This window comes from Trichosurus vulpecula, chromosome 4 (assembly GCF_011100635.1).
Source record: "Trichosurus vulpecula isolate mTriVul1 chromosome 4, mTriVul1.pri, whole genome shotgun sequence".
Classification (NCBI taxonomy): Eukaryota; Metazoa; Chordata; class Mammalia; order Diprotodontia; family Phalangeridae; genus Trichosurus; species Trichosurus vulpecula.
The window spans coordinates 215,307,757-215,328,357 of NC_050576.1; the positions used below are offsets into that span (position 1 = coordinate 215,307,757).

The following is a 20,601-nucleotide window of genomic DNA, read 5'->3' on the forward strand; positions in this document are numbered from 1 at the left end:
CTTGATACTTACTAGCTGTGTGACCCTGGGCAAGTCACTTAACCCTGGTTGCCTTGGAAAAAAAAGAAAGAAAAGAAAAGAAAACTAATGAGGAAGGATGTTTCCTACTTCTTGGCAGAGAGGGGTGGAACAAGGGTGCAGAATGACATAGACATTTTCAGATACAGCCAATGTGTGAATTTGTTTTGTTGTCTCTATAGAAAAGTAGGTGGCACAGTAGATACAGTCCTGGATTAGGAGTGAGGAAGACCTGTCTCAAACACTCACTTAGTCATGAGACCATAAGTTGCCAGACCTCTCTCAGCTTCAATTTCCCTGATCTGTAAAATGAGGATGATAATAGCATCTATTCCACAGCGTTATGAGGATAAAATGAAATACTATTAGTAAAGTGCTTTATAATCCGTAAAATGCTATGTAAATGCTAGCTACTGTTATTATCAATTCTTTGCTACACAGGAGAGCTCAAGGTGGGGGGAAGCATTATGGTGGGGGTGAAATAATGGTGCAGAAAAGAAAGAAGAACATAAACGAATCACTAAAAATACAGATGAGAACAAAAGGAGGTTCAAGAGGGAACACAGACAAGCAGAGAAGTTTTGTTATTGTTGTGTTAAATTTAATAGACGTTAAAAAACCTAAACTATAAAACAGAAGCTCACAATTTCACATACAAATCCTCTTTTTCTTGGCATATTGAAATATTAATGTATAATCATAATGAAAAATTAATTTTTAAAAAAAATCACACAAATTGCCTTCAATGACTTCTATTTTTAAGTCCTGGGGTGGTAGAGGGATTATAATAGTCCTGCAGTAGCAGACATCAATTATCCTGTTATTCCTCAATTCTGACTGTCAGTGTCCTCTAGCAACAGCTGCTACTTTGGGACTCACTCCAAAGCAGACAAGGGGTCACAAGGACAACTTTGAGGACTAATCAGGGAGCAATTAATAGCCCTCCCACCATTCTCAGTCATTGACTTTCCTGACTTTAATGTCCCTCACTAGCTTGGTAACTAACAAGAACTCCAACCCTTCTATGACTGTGATAACTAATATGCAGTCCCTGATGACCCAGCTGTTCCGGCCCAGCCACTGCCTGAGTCTGGGGCTGCATCCCTCAGAGTGAACAATGTTTTGAGCTGTGGTCTCATCCAGGTGCAGGGCGCCAAAGCCACACTGAGAGTTGATGATGGTTCCATTTTCCCAGGGGTTGATGCAGCAAGAGGCAGGAAGACCACAGGCTTGGACTCCTGGGGAACTGCAGTTAAAGTATCTAAAAAGGAAGGAAAGAAAGGACAAATATGGACCCAGAAAATAAGGGAATTTTCATCAATATTGCAAATGCAGCTTCTAGAACAAGGGATTTATAGCTGGCAGGGGACCAGGGTGTCATCTAGACCAATATTCATCCTAAAGATGAAGAAATTAAGTCAGAGAGAAGCGACTTGTCAAGGGCATGTCATTTTTGTTGCATGGTCGTTTTCAATTGTGTCCAAATCTCTGTGACCCGTTTGGGGTTTCCTTGGCAAAGATTCTGGAGTGGTTTGCCATTTCCTTCTCCAGCTCATTTTACAGATGAGGAAACTGAGGCAAACAGGGTGAAGAGACTTGCCCAGGATCACACAGCTAGTGTCTGAGGTCAGAATTGAAATCAGGAAGATGAATCTTCCTGATTCCAGTGCCCTCTAGCTGCCCTGACAAGGTCATAAACCTAATAAATAGAAGAGCCAGGATGAGAATCCAGCTCTCCTGGCTCAAAATACAGTGTTTTTCCCACTCTACCACAGAGCTTCTCTACAGGCATCTATATAAAATGTACTCTTTCCCTCTTACTTCAAAAACATCATAGACAGTGATATGATATAATCTAAAACTATATATGGGTACTGCTTGTGCTAACTGTTGGGGACTCTTTGTTTCTTGTCAATATGTTTAAATTGCAGAATGTGGGCCAGTGTTTCTAGAAAATGAATGAAGAGCTGGTTGAGTAAGTCTGGGATTTCCCGGGGGATCTAGGGTATGGTTCATTAGTGTATCATATCTGCTTCTGAACAGTGGTGGACAACTAAACTTGGACGAATAAGTGACCTTGACCATAGCATTAGATTTCATGACACTATCCCAGTCAATAATGAGACAAAAATAGGCTTTAGAGATGTGGTTCTTAACTTGTAGACCATCAACTCGTGATAATAATTCCATGAGGAATTATTTTGGGGGTAGCCATATGCAAAATCATAAATAAGCAAATATACTTTTCATTAACTGAATAAGGTCTCAAATATATACTGTATGAGGGCAGTGATTTGTGTGCCTTCAGAAAAGCAGGAAGAAGGACATCACTATGTTCAGGCTTTTCAGTCTTGATAAGCAAAGCCCCTTAGGTTATTTATAAGGACCCAGGCTAGTGACCAGGGGCATGATGGGAGTCGAAAGGAATGTACTCATGCCAACTCAGGAAGCAGATTGAGTTTAGAAAGTGGCAGCAAAGAGAAAGAGAACACAGTTTAAAAATATCAGTCTAAACTTAGAAGCTTCTAGCTCAGCTGCGTGTCTGACTCACAAAAGAGCTAAACTAGACCCTGAGCCTATGAGCTAAAAGAACAAAGACCATTCCCTGTGGGAAGGAGTCTGTATAATAATTACAATTCAGTGAAGAAGTAGTAGAGAGCAATTCAGAGAAAAACCAGAAGAAAGCTTTGTATCTGTGAAGATAATACAGCAGGCTATACCAGCAGCTTTTAGCACAGTTAAAAAAAAAAGGCAGTTAAGTGGTAGAATTAGAGGTAGGGAGGGGTTTCAGCTTGGATGTAGCCATTGGAGGATGAATTTCTTGTCTACATATGTATCCTACATATTATATGCCCTCTCTTATGCATATTCCCTGGCTACAGGTGTGTTCTTTGGTCACGTATATTCCCTTCCCTGAACTGATGGTATAAGAACCTGTGGGTGAGTGTACCCTTGTGTTTAGGGGAAGATTTTCCTTATTATTCATTTTGCCATGTGTTTAATTAAATGCATTTTGCTTTAAACCAATATATCCTTTGTTTGGCATGGTAGCCAGGGGGATTTGTGAGTTATGGCTTTGATCTGAAGTATACTTTGTATAGGAGGTAGTTTTCATAGGGCTCAGATTTGAGGGAGACTAAGCTGGATATGTACTACTATGTTTCAAATATATGTAAATTTTATGGTTAATAAATGTGAGTTCATTTATTATTATTAATAAATTTATATAGTTCTTTAAAGTGTGTGAAGCATACTATCCATCTATCTATCTATATTATCTCATTTGCTCATCATAACAACCCTAAGGGTAGGTGATGTATCTTTATTTTACTGAGACTGAGTGGGTTAAGTAATTTGCCCAGGGTCATATAGCCAATATAACAGAAGCAGAACCTGAACCTAGGTCTCAGTGATTTTGAGGCTGGTGTTCTACCCATTATTTCATACTGCCTCTCCAAAAGTTACTTGTAAATGACTTTGAAAGCTTTGTGTAATTTTCTAGGAGTGGACTTTTAAATTATGTTATATTTAGGGATAGCTAGATGGTGGCGTAGTGGATAGAGTACCAGCCCTGGCATCAGGAAGACTTGAGTTCAAATGGGACCTCAGACATTTACTAGATGGGTGACCCTGGACAAGTCATTTACCCCAATTGCCTTCAAAAACAAAATAAAAATTATGCTATACTTCCTCTAATATTAAAGTTAGTTTGTGTACCCCGGGGATACATTCAATGGTTAAAGGTGTTATGCTGTATCTCAAAGCAGAGGTGGGGGTGGTGCCAGTCTGATCTGAAAAATGTGCCCCAGATAATTATCTTCAAAATATATCTTCTGTGTGTGGACAGTAGAGAAAGCCTAACCAAGCTTAGAGGCCTGGTGATAATACTTAATAATCCTACGATTATGGGCTGAAATTAATCCTACTTGTACTACCTGCCTCAGAGGGTAGCTGTGAAGAAAGCATTTTATAAATTATAAAGCATTGTATAAGTGCAAATTATCATGGTTGCTGTTAAAGACTTTCCAAGAAGCCCAGGTAAGTCCCTTCAGCATGCCTTCATGTTAGAGAAATTGGGCATGCTCCAAAGATACCCTTCCATCACCATCATCTATGAAGACATCACCACTAATTTCCGTTAACTACATGCTTGCTCTTCCCTATTAAACATACATCTCTTTGAAGGTCCTGGGTCTTGTCTTTACAGGCAGAGGAGAAAACAATTTTGGAGTGGACTGGAGTGTAGGACAAAAGTCACCAGCTCCACCCTCTAGTCTTGAAAAGCGAAGCTCCTGGGTAATTTACATTAGGCCCAGTGTTAGCGACCGGGGCAGGATCCAACTGAAAGGAATTTTCTCATTTACCCTCCATCAAATAACAGGTAGAACTCAGGGTGGGAGTAAGGCAACGCAGTTCAAAAAACAGGCATTCTAAGAGGTTTTGCAGGGCGTAGCTGTGGCTCTGACTCACAGAAGGGATGGAAGAGCAATGAGGCGCCCGGTTAGCCACACAGAAAGAGTAATGATTACTTCTCTCCAGAGAAGAGGCACCATCACAACATAAATTCAGGAGAAAACCAGAAAACTGCAACAGTTCAGTGGGGAACCACCATTGTGAAAGTAGTAGATGGAAGCAAAGCGGAGAAAATAGCCCAGAAATGACATCAGCACTTTGCAACTCAGTGGAGAGAGTAGTAGACAGTCTGATGCCATCATCGCACCAGCTGTTTTTCAGGGAGGCAGAAAGAGGCATAGCTTTGAAGGCAGAGGAAGGTTCCAGCTAGGTAGCTAGCTGTAGGAGAAGGAACAGAGCTGCCTGTCCTGTTTTTCTAAGTGTGTTTGTTCTATCAGCCACATGTGCTCCTCATACATGTTCTTTCTCTCACTGAAGTTGTGGGAGTCTATGGGAGAATATTTCCTTGTGTCTATAGGAGTAGGAGGGATTTTTCCAAGCTTGCTTTTTGTTTTAATGTATATTTTGGTTTGGTCTAGTAAAAGAGAAGCATCAGCGAGGGACAGTGGGATGCAGTTTTGGATAGACACTGACTCTAAGTATATACTTTGAACCTAGGATAGATTTCATGGGACCCAGACTGGAGGCTGTACCAAACTACACTGTTCCCTGACACACCTCATGAAGGAATTCAGTGAAGACTTGTTTACTTACAAATTCAATTTCCAGTCCTGGTAAGACACTACCCCATAGCACTGTAGGCCCAACTGGATTTCATCCAAGAGAAAACGCAGGTCTGAGTCATCTTGGTAGCGAGTAATGGCCAGTAGCATCGTGCTGTCCACAATCTCTTGGAGTTGGTCCCATAAAGCATATATCAGGATTCCTGCCAATGTCTCTAGAATCAAAAAAGTGAGGATCCCCCCAGCAAAGAACCACAGAAGGCAGATGCTCTCACAGAGGGCCCCTATGCAACCGGCTAGGGATACAATGCTGACTGTCAGCCCCACTACCACAAACAGCAGCATTGGGTCAGTACCCAGGTGTGGCAGCTGCTCACTCCCCAGTGACTCCTTATCTGTCAACCCCCACAGTCCCACCACTAAAGTCAGTAAACCAAGAAGAGAGAACAGGAAGTTGAGGAGGAAGATTAAATACTTGATGCAGCTGCTCCAAAAATTAAGAGGAAGAGGGAGGCCTCCTTGGAGAGGCAGGGCAGAGTGCCACTTATCACCTGGAGGGAGGCAACCCCAACCAGAGGGACCTGCATTATATTTCTTTGGGATTGGTTCCAGGACTCTCACAGTATAGTTGCAAGACAATGATGGCGGCTCATCACACCCAGCTTCCTAGACAGGGAGGAAATACAATAAAACCTTATTAATGACTTGATCCCATTAATTTAAAATTTATGATGACTAGGACAGAGGCTGGAATGAAGTTTGCTTTTGCAATTATCTAAGAAAGAAGACAGGCAGTTAGGTAGCACAGTGGATAGAGTGCCAGGCCTAGAGTCAGGAAGACTCATCTTCTTGTTAAAAGAATGTAGCAAGGAACACTAGAAACAACCCTCTATCCAGAGCTGTATGTAAAACACTTAAAGGGAAATACAAATAAAATTATAGATCTCTCAGTGAAAAGGACCCAATTCAACCCCCTTATATTAAAAGTGAAGAAACTGAGGCCCAGAGATGATTTTTGTCTTGAATTTTTCTAAATTAACAAAAAACTATTTTCTCTCCCCTTCCCACTTCAGAAACAAACAAACCCTCATCACAAATATGCATACTCAAGCAAAACAAATTTCTGCATTGGCCATATCCAAAAAGTGTGTTTTAATCTGTACCGTGAGTCTATCACCCCTCTGTCAGGAGGTAGGTAGCATATTTCATCACCGGTCTTCTGGAATCATGGATCATTGTTTCATTGCTCACAGTTCTTATGTCTTTCAAAATTATTTGTCTTTACAGTATGTTGTTACTGTACATCATCCTTCTGATTCTCTTCACTTTGCTCTGTGTCAGTTCGCCAAGTATTCCGAATTTTCTCTGAAGCCACCCCTTTCCTCATTTCTTACAACACAGCAGTATTCCATTACATTCATATGGCATAATTTATTCAGCTGCCCCAGCTGATGGGCATCTCCTTAGTTTTCAATTCTTTGCCAGTTGATTTTTGTATTTTAATATTTGTGCAATATATTGTAGGATCTTCTAAGTTGAATCATAACCCAGACAACAAGACACAAAACCACTTGATAGCCAAGCATTGAAGCTGAGGCATTCCATGTTGGCATTTGCAGCCAAGCATCTTCAGGCTTAAGAGCTACGTAGCGGCCATCGGGAAAACTACAGCTTTTTAGAAAGTGGCTATTTATTGGTTTGCGTGATTCTAAGAGACTAAAGCCTGGACAGTAGCTTGAGTGCTACCTGGTGGCTAATTTGGGCATTGCACCCGATTGATTAAAATCCTTTGGTTGGATAATTAACTGGGTGAAAAACAATCTCTCAGTATGCTTAAGGGAGGCAACACTGTTCTTGGTAAGCACTATTCCCAGAATGGCCAAATCAGTTCACAGCTCCACATCAGGAAGGCATGCCCTATATTTACAAACAACACATTGGACAATCAGTATGGCCCTACATGTCCCAGATTTCCTGAGACAGTCCTGATTTCAGCACAGAAAGTACATTTTCCAAAATTATATTGATCGCTTCCAGGAATGTACTTCCAGCCTCTTGACCCAACAGTAGCTCAATGTAGACCCCAAACCTGGACCTGGAGTCAAGGCAGCCCCAAGTGCTTGCTTATCTCTCTGCCTCTCCATGGTCCACCATAATCTGGTCCCCGGCCTGGTAAATCGAGCTCTTTTTTTAAATTTGTTTTTTTTTTATTTTTAGTTTTATTTTTCGTTTACAGTCAGTTCCACAAGTTTTTGGGTTCCAAATTTTCTCTCCCTCCCTCTCCTTCCCCCTTCCCCGCAAGATGGCATGTAATCCAATGTAGGTTCTACATATACCTTCACATTAAGCTTATTTACACAATAGTCCAGTTGTAAAGAAGAATTATAACCAATGGAATGAATCATGAGAAAGAAGAAACAAAACCAAAAAAGAAGGGAAAAAAAAGAGAGCAAAAACTTTGCCTCAGTCTGCATTCAGACTCCATAATTCTTTTTCTGATAAAAAATAGAAAAGTAGATTTGATAAGCAAGAATTTCAGAAGTTAATATATGCTATAGTTTAGTCTCAATAAACCCAGTGACACGAACTGCTGGAGAAGAAAGGAAAACTTTAAAAAAATTTTTTTTAATTGACAAGTATTTATTTTCTCCCACTCTCCAAATGAACAACAAGAAATTCTTCATAACAAATTTCCTTATTCAAGAGAAGACAATTCCATCACTGGTCATAAAAGAATGCAAAACTGAACAAAAAGTCATTGGGAAAACAGAACAGCAATATGATGAGAAATGCAATTCTATAAGTTACTTAGATTATATGTCACAACAAATTCCAAATGACTGATCTAAATATAAAAAGTCATGCCATAATATAACTAGAGGAAAATTGAAGGTTAGAGCTTTTATAACTCTAGAAAATTCTCAACCAGCTATAGTATAGAAAAGATTTACAAAAGACAAAAGAGATTAATTTTGATTACATAAAAATAAAATATTTTTGCACAAATAAACCAATGGAGCTAGAATTTTTTTGAAAAGATATCGACTGGGAAAAATTTTTGCATTAAACATCTCTGATGTTTGACATTTGTAATTTACAAGGGAAATAACGGAAAACTTCAGATCCATTCCTCAATAGATAAGTGGTCAAAGGAGAAGAAATAGAAATAATTAACAATCATCTGAAAATTATTCGAAATCACCAATAGTCATAAAAACATGAATTAAAACAATCTTGACATAGAAATTCACACCCATCAAATTAGCAAATAATAATAATAGCCAGTATTTCTATAGTGCTTTAAGATCTGCAAAACTCTTTACACATGTTAGTCTGATTTTATCCTTGCAACAACTCTATGAATTAGCTACTATCATTATTCTCATTTTATAGAGAAGGGAACTAGGCTGAGGGGCTAAATGACTTATCCAGGGTTTAAGGCAGGATTTGAACTCAGGTTTCCCTGACTCCAAATTCAGCATTCTACCCACTGTACCCTTCTTGTTGCCAAGGTAAGCCCCTCTAAATGCACAAGTCCAGAAGATTTTCCCGCTTTATCATTAAACTTCAATCATACCCTGTCTCCTGGCTGCTTCACTACTACCTACAAGGATGCCCATGTCTCCCTCATCTTCAAAAAACCCTCACTTGATCCATCCATCCATGATAGCTGTCTCATATCTTTGAAAGCCATTTTTGTGGCCAACTCCTTGAAAAGGCCATCAACAATAAGTGCTTCCACTTTCTTTCCTCTTACTTTCTTCTTAGACTTTTTAGAATCTGACATCTGACTTTATCATTCAACCAAAACTCTTCTCTCCAAAGTCAGCAATGATCTCTTTTCTCAGTCTTCATCCTTTTTAACCTCTCTGCACTGTTAATCACTCAGGATACTCTTCTTTCCAGGTTTTCATGACCTGCTATCTCTTGGTTCTCCTCCTCCTACCTGTCTAACCATTCTTTCTCTGCCTCCTTTGCTTTCCAGGTTAGGTTCATGTTACGGTAATTAGGGTGGGACTTTTTTTTTTTTTACTGTTTTCTCTCTTGGAATGTTTAGGTAATCAAGTACCTTTGATGAGTTGTGCTTTTCAAATGTAATAGCAAGCAAACTGGACTTTTTGTCATCTTTATTTTGGAGTGCTTCTCAGCACTGAGGAATCTTTGATTGAATTGAGAGTCTTTGATGACCTGCTTACTTCAATGGAAGGCCTAAGCTATGCGGTTTGAGTGGCTTAGTTGTGACGCCCTTTGACCCTGAAGAAGTACATGTAAACTCAGAGGTTAACGTTTTGCCTTTGGGGGGGCACGCTCATTAGAACTGTGTTGTTGACAAGACTCTGGGTAGCCGAAGAAGCCACCTGCCTTTGAAAACCCAGATGTTGGACACACAGCTAGAAGCCTGTCTACTGGTTTGCATTATTTGTTCTGTTCACATAATTCCTGCTTGTAATTTCTGTTTGCATTCTCTCTGAAGTTCAGGGTGTTGGCTTTTCCCCTTGAACTAAGTGAATGATATATGTATGTTTAATTAAAGTGAGATTGTAAACCTCTTAAAGTTGCTTTCCTTAGAAAAGCAGATCTGTGCTAGCAGCCCTCCTGTGTGCTGGTGGTGTTGACCTTACACCCCCACAGCAGCTGCAAGTAACACTGTTGTCATAGTTCACTAACTGTGGGTGACTCCCAAGGTTGAGTCCTGGGTCCTCTTTTCCTCTCCCTTTATACTCTTTCACTTGGTGATCTCATCAGTTCCTGTGGTTTCAATTATCATTTCTTTGCATCTGATACTTGTTCAGTCCTAACCCTCTTCTGATCGTTTGTTAGGCATCTCAAACTGGACTTCCCAAAGACACCTTAAATTCCACAATCCAAATCTGAATTTATTATCTTTCTTCCCAAACCCTCCCCTCTTCCCAACTTCCCTTTTACTGTCGATGGTGCCACCATCCTCCCAGTCACCCAGGCTCAGGTGTCATTCTCTACTCCTCACTCTCTCTCACCACTCCAATTCCTCCTCCATTCAGCTGTCAAATTGACCTTCCTAAAATGTGAGTCTGACTGTATCTTCTCCCCATTTGATAAACTCTAGTGGATCCCTGCTACCCCTAGAATAAAATGGTAAAACCCTTTGTTCAGTTTTTAAAGCCCTTCATAACCTGGCCCTTTCCTCCCTGTCTAGTCTTCTTATACGTTATTCCCCTCCACATACTCCAGTGATCCCGTACCCCTTGCTCCTTCCATCTCCCCTCTCCAGACATCTTCACTGGCTGTCCCCCATGCCTGGAATTCTCACCCTTCTTAATCTCTGCCTCCTAGCTTCCCTGGCCACCTTCAAGCCTCATGTTCTGCAAGAAGCCTTTCCCAGTTCTTAATTTTAATGCCTTCCCCATGAGACTACTCCTAATTTATCACATATATATTTGTACATTTGTTTCCTGTCGTCCCTCTCTCTCTCTTTATTCCCATCCCTCCGTTAGACTGCGAGCTCCTTGAGAACAAGGAGTGTGGGGTTTGGGTTTTGTCGTAGTTCTTTCTTTTCATTCCCAGCACTTAGCACAGTGTCTGCTACATAGTGAGCTCTTAATAAATGCTAATTGACTTGACTTGACTTGTGCCATCTAGAAAATATAGGAAAACTCATTTTTGGAGGAACTTTGGGAAGCCACTGAATGGGGATCAGTGAATTATTCCAACTACTATGGAAAGCAATTTGGGGTTATCCAATAAAAGTTTCTAAATTGTGCATACTCCTTGACCCACACCAAGGAGGTTGTTGACAACAATGAAATACCCATATAGGCAAAAATATTTGTAGTGGCCCTGTTAATAACAGCAAAATAACAAAAAAGGATTGGGGAATGACTGAGAAAATTGTGGTCTATTAATGTAATGGAATATTATTGCACCATGAGTAATTAAAAATATGGATAATTCATATAGATCTGAAGATTTGCATCAAGAGAGGTTGAGTAAAAAAAGGAGAACCAAATGGACAGTATATAAACTGACAACAATTATGTAAACATTAAACAGTAATTAAATTCTAGTCAAATATAATGGAGTATCTTTGTCTTTGAATTCTTAGCACCTAGCTTAATGGACTGCACGTAGAAGCTTCTTCATAAATGTTGAATTAAATTAAATTGGGAGGGGCATGCTGGGAAGATGGCAGAGTAGGTCAGAAATTTCCAGGTTCTACAGATTTTCTCCATGAATAGAAATAAATTGGTATCAACTAATGAAAGTTTAAGCACACACCTTTCCTGTCTTTTAGCAAAAATATTTTCAATCTCCCTTTTATGATCTTTGGCTTAGCTGTTTTATATTAATATACATTTCATCCAGATAAGAGTTTATTAAATTGCCAGGAAGACAGAGAGAGAACAGTGCCTGGGAAGATACTCCTAGGAGACTCGGTTCGGTATGGCCACAAGGGGAAGTAAGCAAGCTCAAGGGAGCAGTCATTTTTTCCTCTCTCCCCTGGAAGATAACATGCCAGGTTTGAAAGGAAAGCCATGCCCTGGAAGGAGGAGTGATTTGCAAGGGAATCTCTGCCCCGGCCAAGGGAGGGAGAGTGAACGCAGGGGACCTTGACAGCTCATCTAGCCTTACTGGCCATTGCCACCTGGTGGTCACAAAAATTATCACTTAAAAAACCCTAGCCATTTTCACATTTTCCATTTTCACATCTTCCAGAGATGAGAAATATATGGTGAGCACAGTGGATACTTGAAGAGATAAAGAAGAGGGATTGTATGAAGGAATGGTGAACAGACAAGACGAGAACTTCACAGCATGGCCTAGGGCAGGCCCCATTGTCAGATTCCTAATTAGAAAAAAAAGTCTTGTATTTCTCCATATAACAGCATGCGGAGCCTTGGGCTTGCCTTGCCTGGCGTGGCACCTAGCATATTGGTGCTCAGTGACTACCGAGTTAATGGTGATGAGAATTAGGCTGCCATGACTCAGTTCATTTCACACCAGACAAGATTTGCATTCATCGGGGGCTTCCATCTTCTCTCTAGTGGAATTAAGAAGAAGTAGGGCATGCTGCTACTGCCGCCGCCGCTTCTGCCTGAGCTGGAATCAGACTCTAATTTGTTTTGTCTGTGAATGCCTGCAGCACTTCAGTCAAATAAGCTAAAGTGCCAGGGATTTCCCTACTCAGGAGCTGTCTTAATAAGGAAGGATCATGTTCGATATAGTTATAACAGCTAGCATGTATCAGCACTTGAAGGTTTGCAACGTACTTCACGTGCATTATTTCATTTGATCCATAGGACAAGCCTGTAATACAGGTATTGCTCTTACTACTATCCCCACTTTACAGATGAGAAAGGTAAGACTGAAAGAGGCTGTGACATATTTAGTATGTGTACGAGTCAGGATTTTAACTTGGGTCTTCCTGACTCCGAGTCTGACTCTGTTCAACGTGTCTAGACGCCTCCTAAGAGCTTGTCAAGGTAATATGTCCTCCACAAAGTCATTCAGACCAATGATATAGCCCATTACACAGAATTTTCAAAGTTGACTCTGACCATCTCTATGCATAAATTCCCAGATCCATGTATCTGGCTCTAGTCTCTCTTAGTTCCGATCCTGAATTAACAAATGTCTATTAGATGGAAATATGTTTTGCATGACTTCATCTGGATAATCAATATCACATTGCTTACCTTCATAGGGAGGCAGGAAGGGCAGGAGGGAGGAAGAGAATTTGGAACTCAAAATTTTTAAAAATCATTGTTAAAATTTTTTTACATGTAATTGGGAAATACCTAACAAAATAAAAAATAATTAAAAAAAGAAAAAACAAATATCTATTAGACAGTTCATACTAGATATACATTTCAAACTCAACATATTTCAAAAAAGCGATCATCTTTCTCTCCAAACTGACCCCTCCTACAAACTTTCCTATATCTGTCCCCGTATGTTTGTCAGGGGTACCCACGTTCTTCTAGTTCCCCAGGACTGTTTCCTCAGAGTCAGCCTCCTTAGACTGTGAGTTCCTAAAAGCAACACAGTTTGGTTTTTTTCTTGGCCTTTCTTGGTACCCCCGCTTTGCACAGTGCCTGGCACATAGTAGGTACTGAATAAATGTTAATTGATTTACTGCCTCTCTCTCACCCCACACAGTCCATCAGTTGCTAAGTCTTATTGGTTCAATGCCCACATCTCTTCCATGCTTCTCTCCCCTCACTTGGCCACCACTCCAATCTAGGCCCTCATCACTTCCCTCATTCATTATTTCATTAGCATCCCAATTGGGCCTCCCTACCTCAAGTCTTTCCTCTTGCCATCCATCCTCCACACTGCTGCCAGTGATTTTCCTAAAGTACAGCTCTGACTACATTGCTCCACTATTCAATAAACACCAGTGTCTCCCTATTACCCCTAGGATTCAATATAAACTCCTCTGTTAGGTTTTAGCCAAACCCTTCACAATCTAGTTCCAATATAAATTTCCAGGCTTATTACCTATTACTCTATGGTCCAGCCAAATTGGGGTCTCTCTCTTCTCTTCATGTCTTTTCCTATGCCTGAAATGTATTCCCTTCTCACCTCTAGGATCTCTAACTTCCTTCAAAGCTCTTTCAAGTATTACTTTCTAGATGAGACCTTTCCTGAATCTCTTCATCTACAATTACCTTCCCCTCAAATTACCTTATTATTGCATTGTATTTGTATGCTTATTATGAATCTGTTCATATATGTACATGTTATCTCTTCCAGAAGAATTTAAGCTCTTTAAGGAAGGGGCTGTTTCTTTTTTATCTTTGCATCACCAGTACCGAGCACAGGGATGCCGGGCACACGGTGGGATCTTAATATTTACTTGCTTGTTTGATTGACTGATCTCAATTGAGACAAATTAAAGTTCTAAAATAATGTCAATTATGATTATCTCAACTTCCTCCCTCAAACTCTGAAAATGCAAAATATTGAAGTTCCTTGAAATGCCCTTTGGTCGTCCTTCTGCTCTAATAGTAGATACTAACAGAGAAAAGAAGCATTTAATATAGCACTTGCTACGTGCCAGGCACTGGACTATACTCTCTTTACAAACATTATCTCATTTGATAATATAAGAAAGAGCTCAGGGTCAAGTTCAAGAAAATGACCCCAATGGTCTTTGCCACATGCCTTCATTGAAACGTTGTCGTTCTTCAGTCATTCTAGTCATGTCCAATCCTTTGTGACTCATTTGGGGTTTTATTTGGCAAAGATACTAGCATGGTTTGCCATTTTCCTTCTTCAGCTCCTTTAACAGACGAGGAAACTGAAATAAACAGGGTTAAATTATTTGCACAGGGTCACACAGCTGGTAAGTGTCTGAGGCCAGGTTTGAATTCTGGAAGATGAGTCTTCCTGACTCCACACCCTGCACTCATGAAATAGAGCCATAGTAACACATGGGTAAACTAGAGTCGGAAGAAGCCATGAAGATGATCTATGATCCAGGAGTTATGAACCTTTTTTTGCATCATGGACTTGGGTAGTTTGGTGACATCTATGGACCCCTTCTCAGAAAATGTTTTTAAATGCACAAAATAAAACAGGATCACAAAGGAAAACAATTACATTGAAATAAAGCTGTAACTGGATTTTTTTTTTCCTATCCAAGTTCACAGGTGCCAGGATTTAGTCCAGCTTCCTTATTTTACAGAGGAGGAGACAGAGACTCTGATGACTTGCCCATGGTCATAGGGTAAGTCTGAAGCAGAATGAGGACCAGAACCAGGGTTCCTGATTCCAGGTCCGGTGCTGAGGAGGCCTAGCAGAAAGAGGGGCAGCTTGCCCTGTCTGACTCTTACCTTGGGGAGCAGCTGAGTTCTTTCACCTTCCACCATCTTCACCTTCTTCCTGGAAAACCCCTTACCAAAAGGTTAAGGAAAGAGCTCCTCTCTTTCTGCAGTTTCTCAAGATTGCAAGAATGCTACTGGTGCTGATAGAATTGCTGGGGCTGGCTGCAGGCTGAGAACCACAAACATGGGATGGGAGAGCTCTGCCAGGCAGCCCGCTACTAGAGTCATAACTGAATCATGTGAGAAGTCATACTTTAGTGCTTAAGACTCGCAAACATTTTCTCTCCTGGGGCATCGCTAAGCTAACAGCATTTCTCAGATGTATCAACCGTGTGTGGATTCTTTCTAGTTCATTTAGCACAATACAACCAAGGCATCCTTTTCCTTGTTATCGTTGCCATCATTTTAATAGAGACATGGGCAAAGCTGGCTGCTTCAAGCTGAGTCTTATGAGGTCATATGCCTTGCTGAAGTTACCATAGGGCCAGGGTTTTGTTGTTGCTGTTTGGAGGCAATTGGGGTTAAGTGACTTGCCCAGAGTCCCACAGGTAGTAAGTATCTGAAGGCAGATTTGAACTCAGGTCCTCCCGACTCCAGGGCTGGTGCTCTATCCACTGAGCCAACCGGCTGCTCCTCATAGGTCTAGGTTTTGGTCTTCAGTTTTGTTGATTTAAAAACTCTATGTGGCCAGCTCATACAACTTACCGTAGACTGATTTATAAATCAGAATACCAGTTTACTAATTTACAATCAAAGAATGGTGGGAATACACAAGATAAAAGGACCCCAAATGAGAAGATGCCTAGTTGACCTTAGCTAGAAAGAACTTAAAACAGAGCCATAACTAGGGCAGGGTGACCAGAGTTTTGCCTTAGGGTACTGACATTTAGAAAGACATGTTTCCTCTCTTCATCTGTCTAAAGATTGCTATACTCACAGTCTCATGGTCATCTGCCCACTTCTTCCATGTGGCAAAACCCTCTTCCCTCACCTGATCCTGGGACGCCACCCTTAGAGTCCTGTTGTCATAAACTAAGATCTATGGGGAAGAGGAGGATCAACCTCTCTCCTTGTGTATACCTGCAGGCAGACGGTGGCCATGACATCACCAATGTCAGCAGTCTTTGGGGAAATTGAAGCCAGAGATGTTAAGACTGGAAGTCTCAAAGATAAGTGGAGCAGGGATTCAAACTGAGGTTCTCTGACTCAGACAAATCAACAAATCAGGTGAGTGTTAAGTGAGAAAAGGGAAAGGACCCTAGTGTGGCTATAAGTTGAAAGGTGATAAAAAATTGCAAAGGTTTTTTGTTTTTTAAACAAAATCTTAGAAAATGACTGTAAACCTCACCAATAATTTCTGGACAAACATTGCATACTCACTACTTACATACTCACACACAACACTATAAAATTCATCGTGCTCAGAATTCCTAGCCATGATATTTGAGTCAACAATCTTGTACTGATTTGTACTGAGGGTACAGTGTTTGGTTTTTTTTTTGCTATAGTCAAGTAACTACTGCAGAATCTCTGTGTAAAAGAGTGCCATTTTCAGATTTGGCAAATTTTTTGAATGAGAGGGGAAGATACAATGTACAGATGCAATGAAATATAAGTGTAAGCTCCATTTAGGGTTGCTTTTTTTTTTGGAGGGGGGAAAGCAGGGCAATTGGGGTTAAGTGATTTGCCCACGGTCACACAGCTAGTAAGTGTGTCAAGTGTCTGAGGCTGCATTTGAACTCAGGTCCTCCTAACTCCAGGGCCAGTGCTCTATTCACTAGCTACCCCCATTTAGGTTTTAACAGATCACATCTGTACCTTGTCAAGATTAGGCCCATTTCAGATTCTGAGTCTGTCACAGAAAGGATGAAGAGGGAATTGTGAGAATATATGCCATCTTGGAGTGGGGGGGAGGGTAGAAATGGGGAGAAAATTTGTAATTCAAACTCTTGTGAAGATCAATGCTGAAAACTAAAAATATCAAATAAATAAATAAATTTTAAAAAATTAAAAAGAGGGAATTGTGGGAAGATGGCAGAGTAAAGCAGGAAATTACCTGGCTCTCCCAAATTCCCCTCTTCCCCAAGTAACTTAAAATAATGCCTCAAAATGAATTTTAGAGCAGCAGAAATAATTAAAAGTCAGGAAAATACATTAATTTATAAAAATAATTAAAAAGCAATAGTCCAGCCTAAAGGATGTGAAACTTTGAGTAGCTTATTTATAAACAAAAAGGATGAGGAAAGCTGCTGAACAGTTAGCAGAGAGAGTAAACTTTTGCCTTGGGCATGGATTGCTTCTGTGTCTTCTCTCTTTTTTTTCATAGATGACTTTTAAAATATTGTGAATTTAACAATCATCAACAAACAAACATTTCAAGAGACAAATGTACCGAATGTACCACATGCTCTGTGCCTCTCTCCTGACAATTGTATTGGCAAGCTGGCCCCCAGAGTTTGGCCATTTATTTATTGAGTTATTTGTTGAGGGAAGAAGAGTTGGTACAAAACAGCTCTCCTGAAGTCTGTGATCCATTCTCCTACCAGTACATACATATCCTAGGGGACGTTTGGCTCAAGCTTAGGGAGCACAGGCGGCAAAGAGATAATTCACAGATCCTGGTTGGTAAAGGTGCTTTTCTCACCTTCAAGAGATGCTAAAGAAGTTCGCTTTATCTACCAGGCTTCTTTTAGAGTCCTGAAGGTTCCTTTCCTCAGTGTCTAGTTCACGGGCGGGGAGCAGCCTCAAGGCTACATGCGGCCCTCTAGGTCCTCAAGTGCGGCCCCTTGACTGAACCCAAACTTCACAGAACAAATCCCCAACAAAGGGATAATAAAGTGAAGTTTGGATTCAGTCAAAGGGCTGCACTTGAGGACCTAGAGGGCCGCATGTGGCCTCGAGGCCACAGAATCCCTACCCCATTCTAGTTTGCCCTCAGCTTCCAAGGCAGACTCTACTTCAGCTGTTCTCAATGCATGTGTGCCTACTTTTCCTGCTGATGCTGTATTTATTTGTGGGCGTGTGGGCCAGGATTAATGAGAAGAATATTTTGTATCTCTACTGTTTTTACTATGTCAACTCAGGAAATACCTTTGCTTTGAACTAAGTGTGTCTTCTAGCTGACCATTGAAGACAAAAACATCAGTGGAGACTTGTGAGCTAAAGTTTTAGGAGTGCGGACCTACAGAATACCTTTAATCTGGTGTTGTCACCTTCTGGAGGATCCAACTTTTAAGTGGAAGTAGTTAAGTATATCCTATAGGGGGTTGCCACATAGGTTTCACATATAGACTCATCCTTCTTCACTTTTGGTTATCAGGGACAATCAATCAATCAGCATTTATTAAGCTCTTACTATGTACCAGGTACTTTGCTTGAAGCTGGATACATAGAGGCAAAAGTGTCCTCGATAAGCTTATTGTGGATGCATTCCATGGAGGGAGATAATAATGAGTTCCTGGAAAAAAAAAAAAGCAGGACTTTTTAACGGGGAAAAAATGTTTAAGGGGCAGAGAGGAAACTTGGCCCATATCAGGAAGTTAGAGAGTGGAAAGATGTCAGCAATGGTGAGATTCAAATGCATTAACAATCGGTTTTCCACAGAACTGAGCTGCTGCCCTGCAGCTGATGTGGTGGGCTTGGGCCTCGCCCCCCGCTAACAACGGTTTGGGGAACCCAACCTAAAATTAGGTACCAGTTCTGCCAAACCAATGCGAACCAGCTGAATCCCACCACTGGATGTCACTCACACAGGATGAAGGGAAGGAAAAAAAATGGTTGTACCTGGAAGCTCAAAAACAAAAGAGCATCTTCCTGAAGAGGAGGGAGTTGGTTACTCGGGAGTGAGGCATATGCTTGTCCTCCAACTACAGGTAAAAGTAGATAAAATAGAACTATAGGAAACCTATCAGATGAGAAGTCACCCAGTAAGGATCAAAGGAAGCAGGGAGAGTGACAGAGTGTTTGATGACTACATGTTCAAGGGTATTGAGGCAGATATTTGCTGACCTAATTAAAAAACAAAAATCAAAATAAAACAAGCAAACAAAAAACCAATTGAGAGGCGTTCTGTCCTTCTAATCTAAGGCATGTATCCAAGACATAACAGGGAGCCTTTGAAGACTTATTAAAATGTATGACTATGACTAACTTCTGCTGATTCAGGTGGGCACTGCCAGAAAGATCCTAGAAAGCGGTGCCAAAGATTATGAAGTAATGAGCAAGGCACTGGAGACGATAGAGGCATCAGTTCTATTTTCCTCACTTTTGCCCATTGAAGAGGTAGCAGCAATTCCTCTGGGACCACCTCCCTCATGTAGCACTCCTATGCTAAAGGTTGGGTTCCCAGCGGGTAAATAGCTACAGTTCTAGGCTGTTCTGTGTGTGCACTTTACAAGCCCTCACTGATGTGCTTACCATTCACGGTCAGACAATAGACACAATTAGCTCAAAACAAAGGCATTTATTAAGTTGGAATATTAAGAACTGTAGCTACTAAACATTCATTTTGTAAACCTAAGGATTACTCTCCCACATATAACCCCAACGTCAGTTGGAAGAGTCAGCAGAAATGGAGAGCATACCAGTAGTGAGCCACACAGGTAGTAAGGACAGTGGTCGAGGCAATGCAATGCGAGCCTCTGGCATTTCAGGGCCCTGATATGCTTTCTTTTATTTTGTAGCCCTCTCTGGGGTGGGTAGGTGGCCCAATGGATAGAGCGCCAGGCCTGGAGTCAGGAAGACTCATCTTCCTGAGTTCAAATCTGATCTCAGACACTTACTAGCTGTGTGAACCTGTTTGAGTCCCTTCCCCCAGTTTGCCTCAGTTTCCTCATCTGTAAAATGAGCCGGAGAAGGAAATGGCAAACCACTCCAATATCTTTGCCAAGAAAGCCCCGAATGGGGTCATGAAGAGTTGGACGTGACAGATACCTAGGCAGCAACAGCAGTATCCTCATGGTCCTCCCTGCCCGTCTCTGCTGAGTTGGGTGCTCAGCTGGCATCTTTAGGAATGTTCTCTCTGCAGCTCTACATCGATATAATGATAATAATAATAATAGCATTTATTTGGCATCTACTGTGTGCCATGGGGCAGCTAGATGGCTCAGTGGATAGAGCACTGGGCTGGGCTTGGAGCCAGGAAGACCCGGGTTCAGATTGGAGCTCAGACACTCACCAGCTGTGTGACCCTGGGCAAGTCACTTAACCTCTGTTTGCCTTAATCTACTGAAAAAGAAATGGCAAACCAGTTATCTTTGCCATGGACAGTATAGTTCATGGGGTCCTGAAGAGTCAGACATGACCTAACAACAACTACTGTGCACTAAATGCTTTATAAATGTTATCGCCTTTTATTCTCGTGACAACCCTGGGAGGTGGCATTATTATTAGAGGCAGCTAGGTACCATAGTGGGTATAGAACTAGGCCTGGAGTCAGGTAAGACATGAGTTCCAATCCAGAATGGGAATGTGTGACCCTGGGCCAGTCACTTAACCTCTATTTACCTCCATCGCCTCATCTGTAAAAGAGGGATGATAATAATAGCATCTACCTCCCAGGGGTGTTGTGAAGCTCAAATGTGATGATAACTGTCAAGCTCTCAGCAGTGCCTGGCGCCTAGCGAATGCTCTATCAACGTTAG

At 41.1% G+C, this 20,601-nt stretch overlaps 1 protein-coding gene across 2 annotated transcripts; it reads right to left on the minus strand.

The window, feature by feature from the left end:
- Positions 1–665: 665 nt before the first annotated feature.
- Positions 666–15,068, minus strand: TSPAN10 (tetraspanin 10). Of its 2 annotated transcripts, XM_036757621.1 has the most exons (4): positions 14,969–15,068; positions 5,705–5,819; positions 5,185–5,368; positions 666–1,279 (listed from the first exon to the last, which is right to left on the minus strand). In XM_036757621.1, the coding sequence occupies exons 1-4, from the start codon at positions 15,002–15,004 to the stop codon at positions 973–975; spliced, it is 642 nt and encodes a 213-aa protein (XP_036613516.1). In that variant the 5' UTR covers positions 15,005–15,068; the 3' UTR covers positions 666–972. The 2 variants fall into 2 exon arrangements, with proteins under 2 accessions (XP_036613516.1, XP_036613514.1); XM_036757619.1 differs by having other exon boundaries at positions 5,185–5,819.
- Positions 15,069–20,601: the final 5,533 nt, after the last annotated feature.

What these genes read in the sequence shown, in the direction of transcription:
- TSPAN10 (XM_036757619.1), bottom strand. Translation starts at nt 15,004, where the DNA reads ATGGTGGAAGGTGAAAGAACTCAGCTGCTCCCCAAG. An exon ending in GAACTCAGCTGCTCCCCAAG is followed by an intron (nt 5,820 to 14,968) that starts GTAAGAGTCAGA and finishes CTCCCTGTCTAG; the next exon opens with GAAGCTGGGTGTGATGAGCC. An exon ending in CAGGACTGGAAATTGAATTT is followed by an intron (nt 1,280 to 5,184) that starts GTAAGTAAACAA and finishes CTTCCTTTTTAG; the next exon opens with ATACTTTAACTGCAGTTCCC.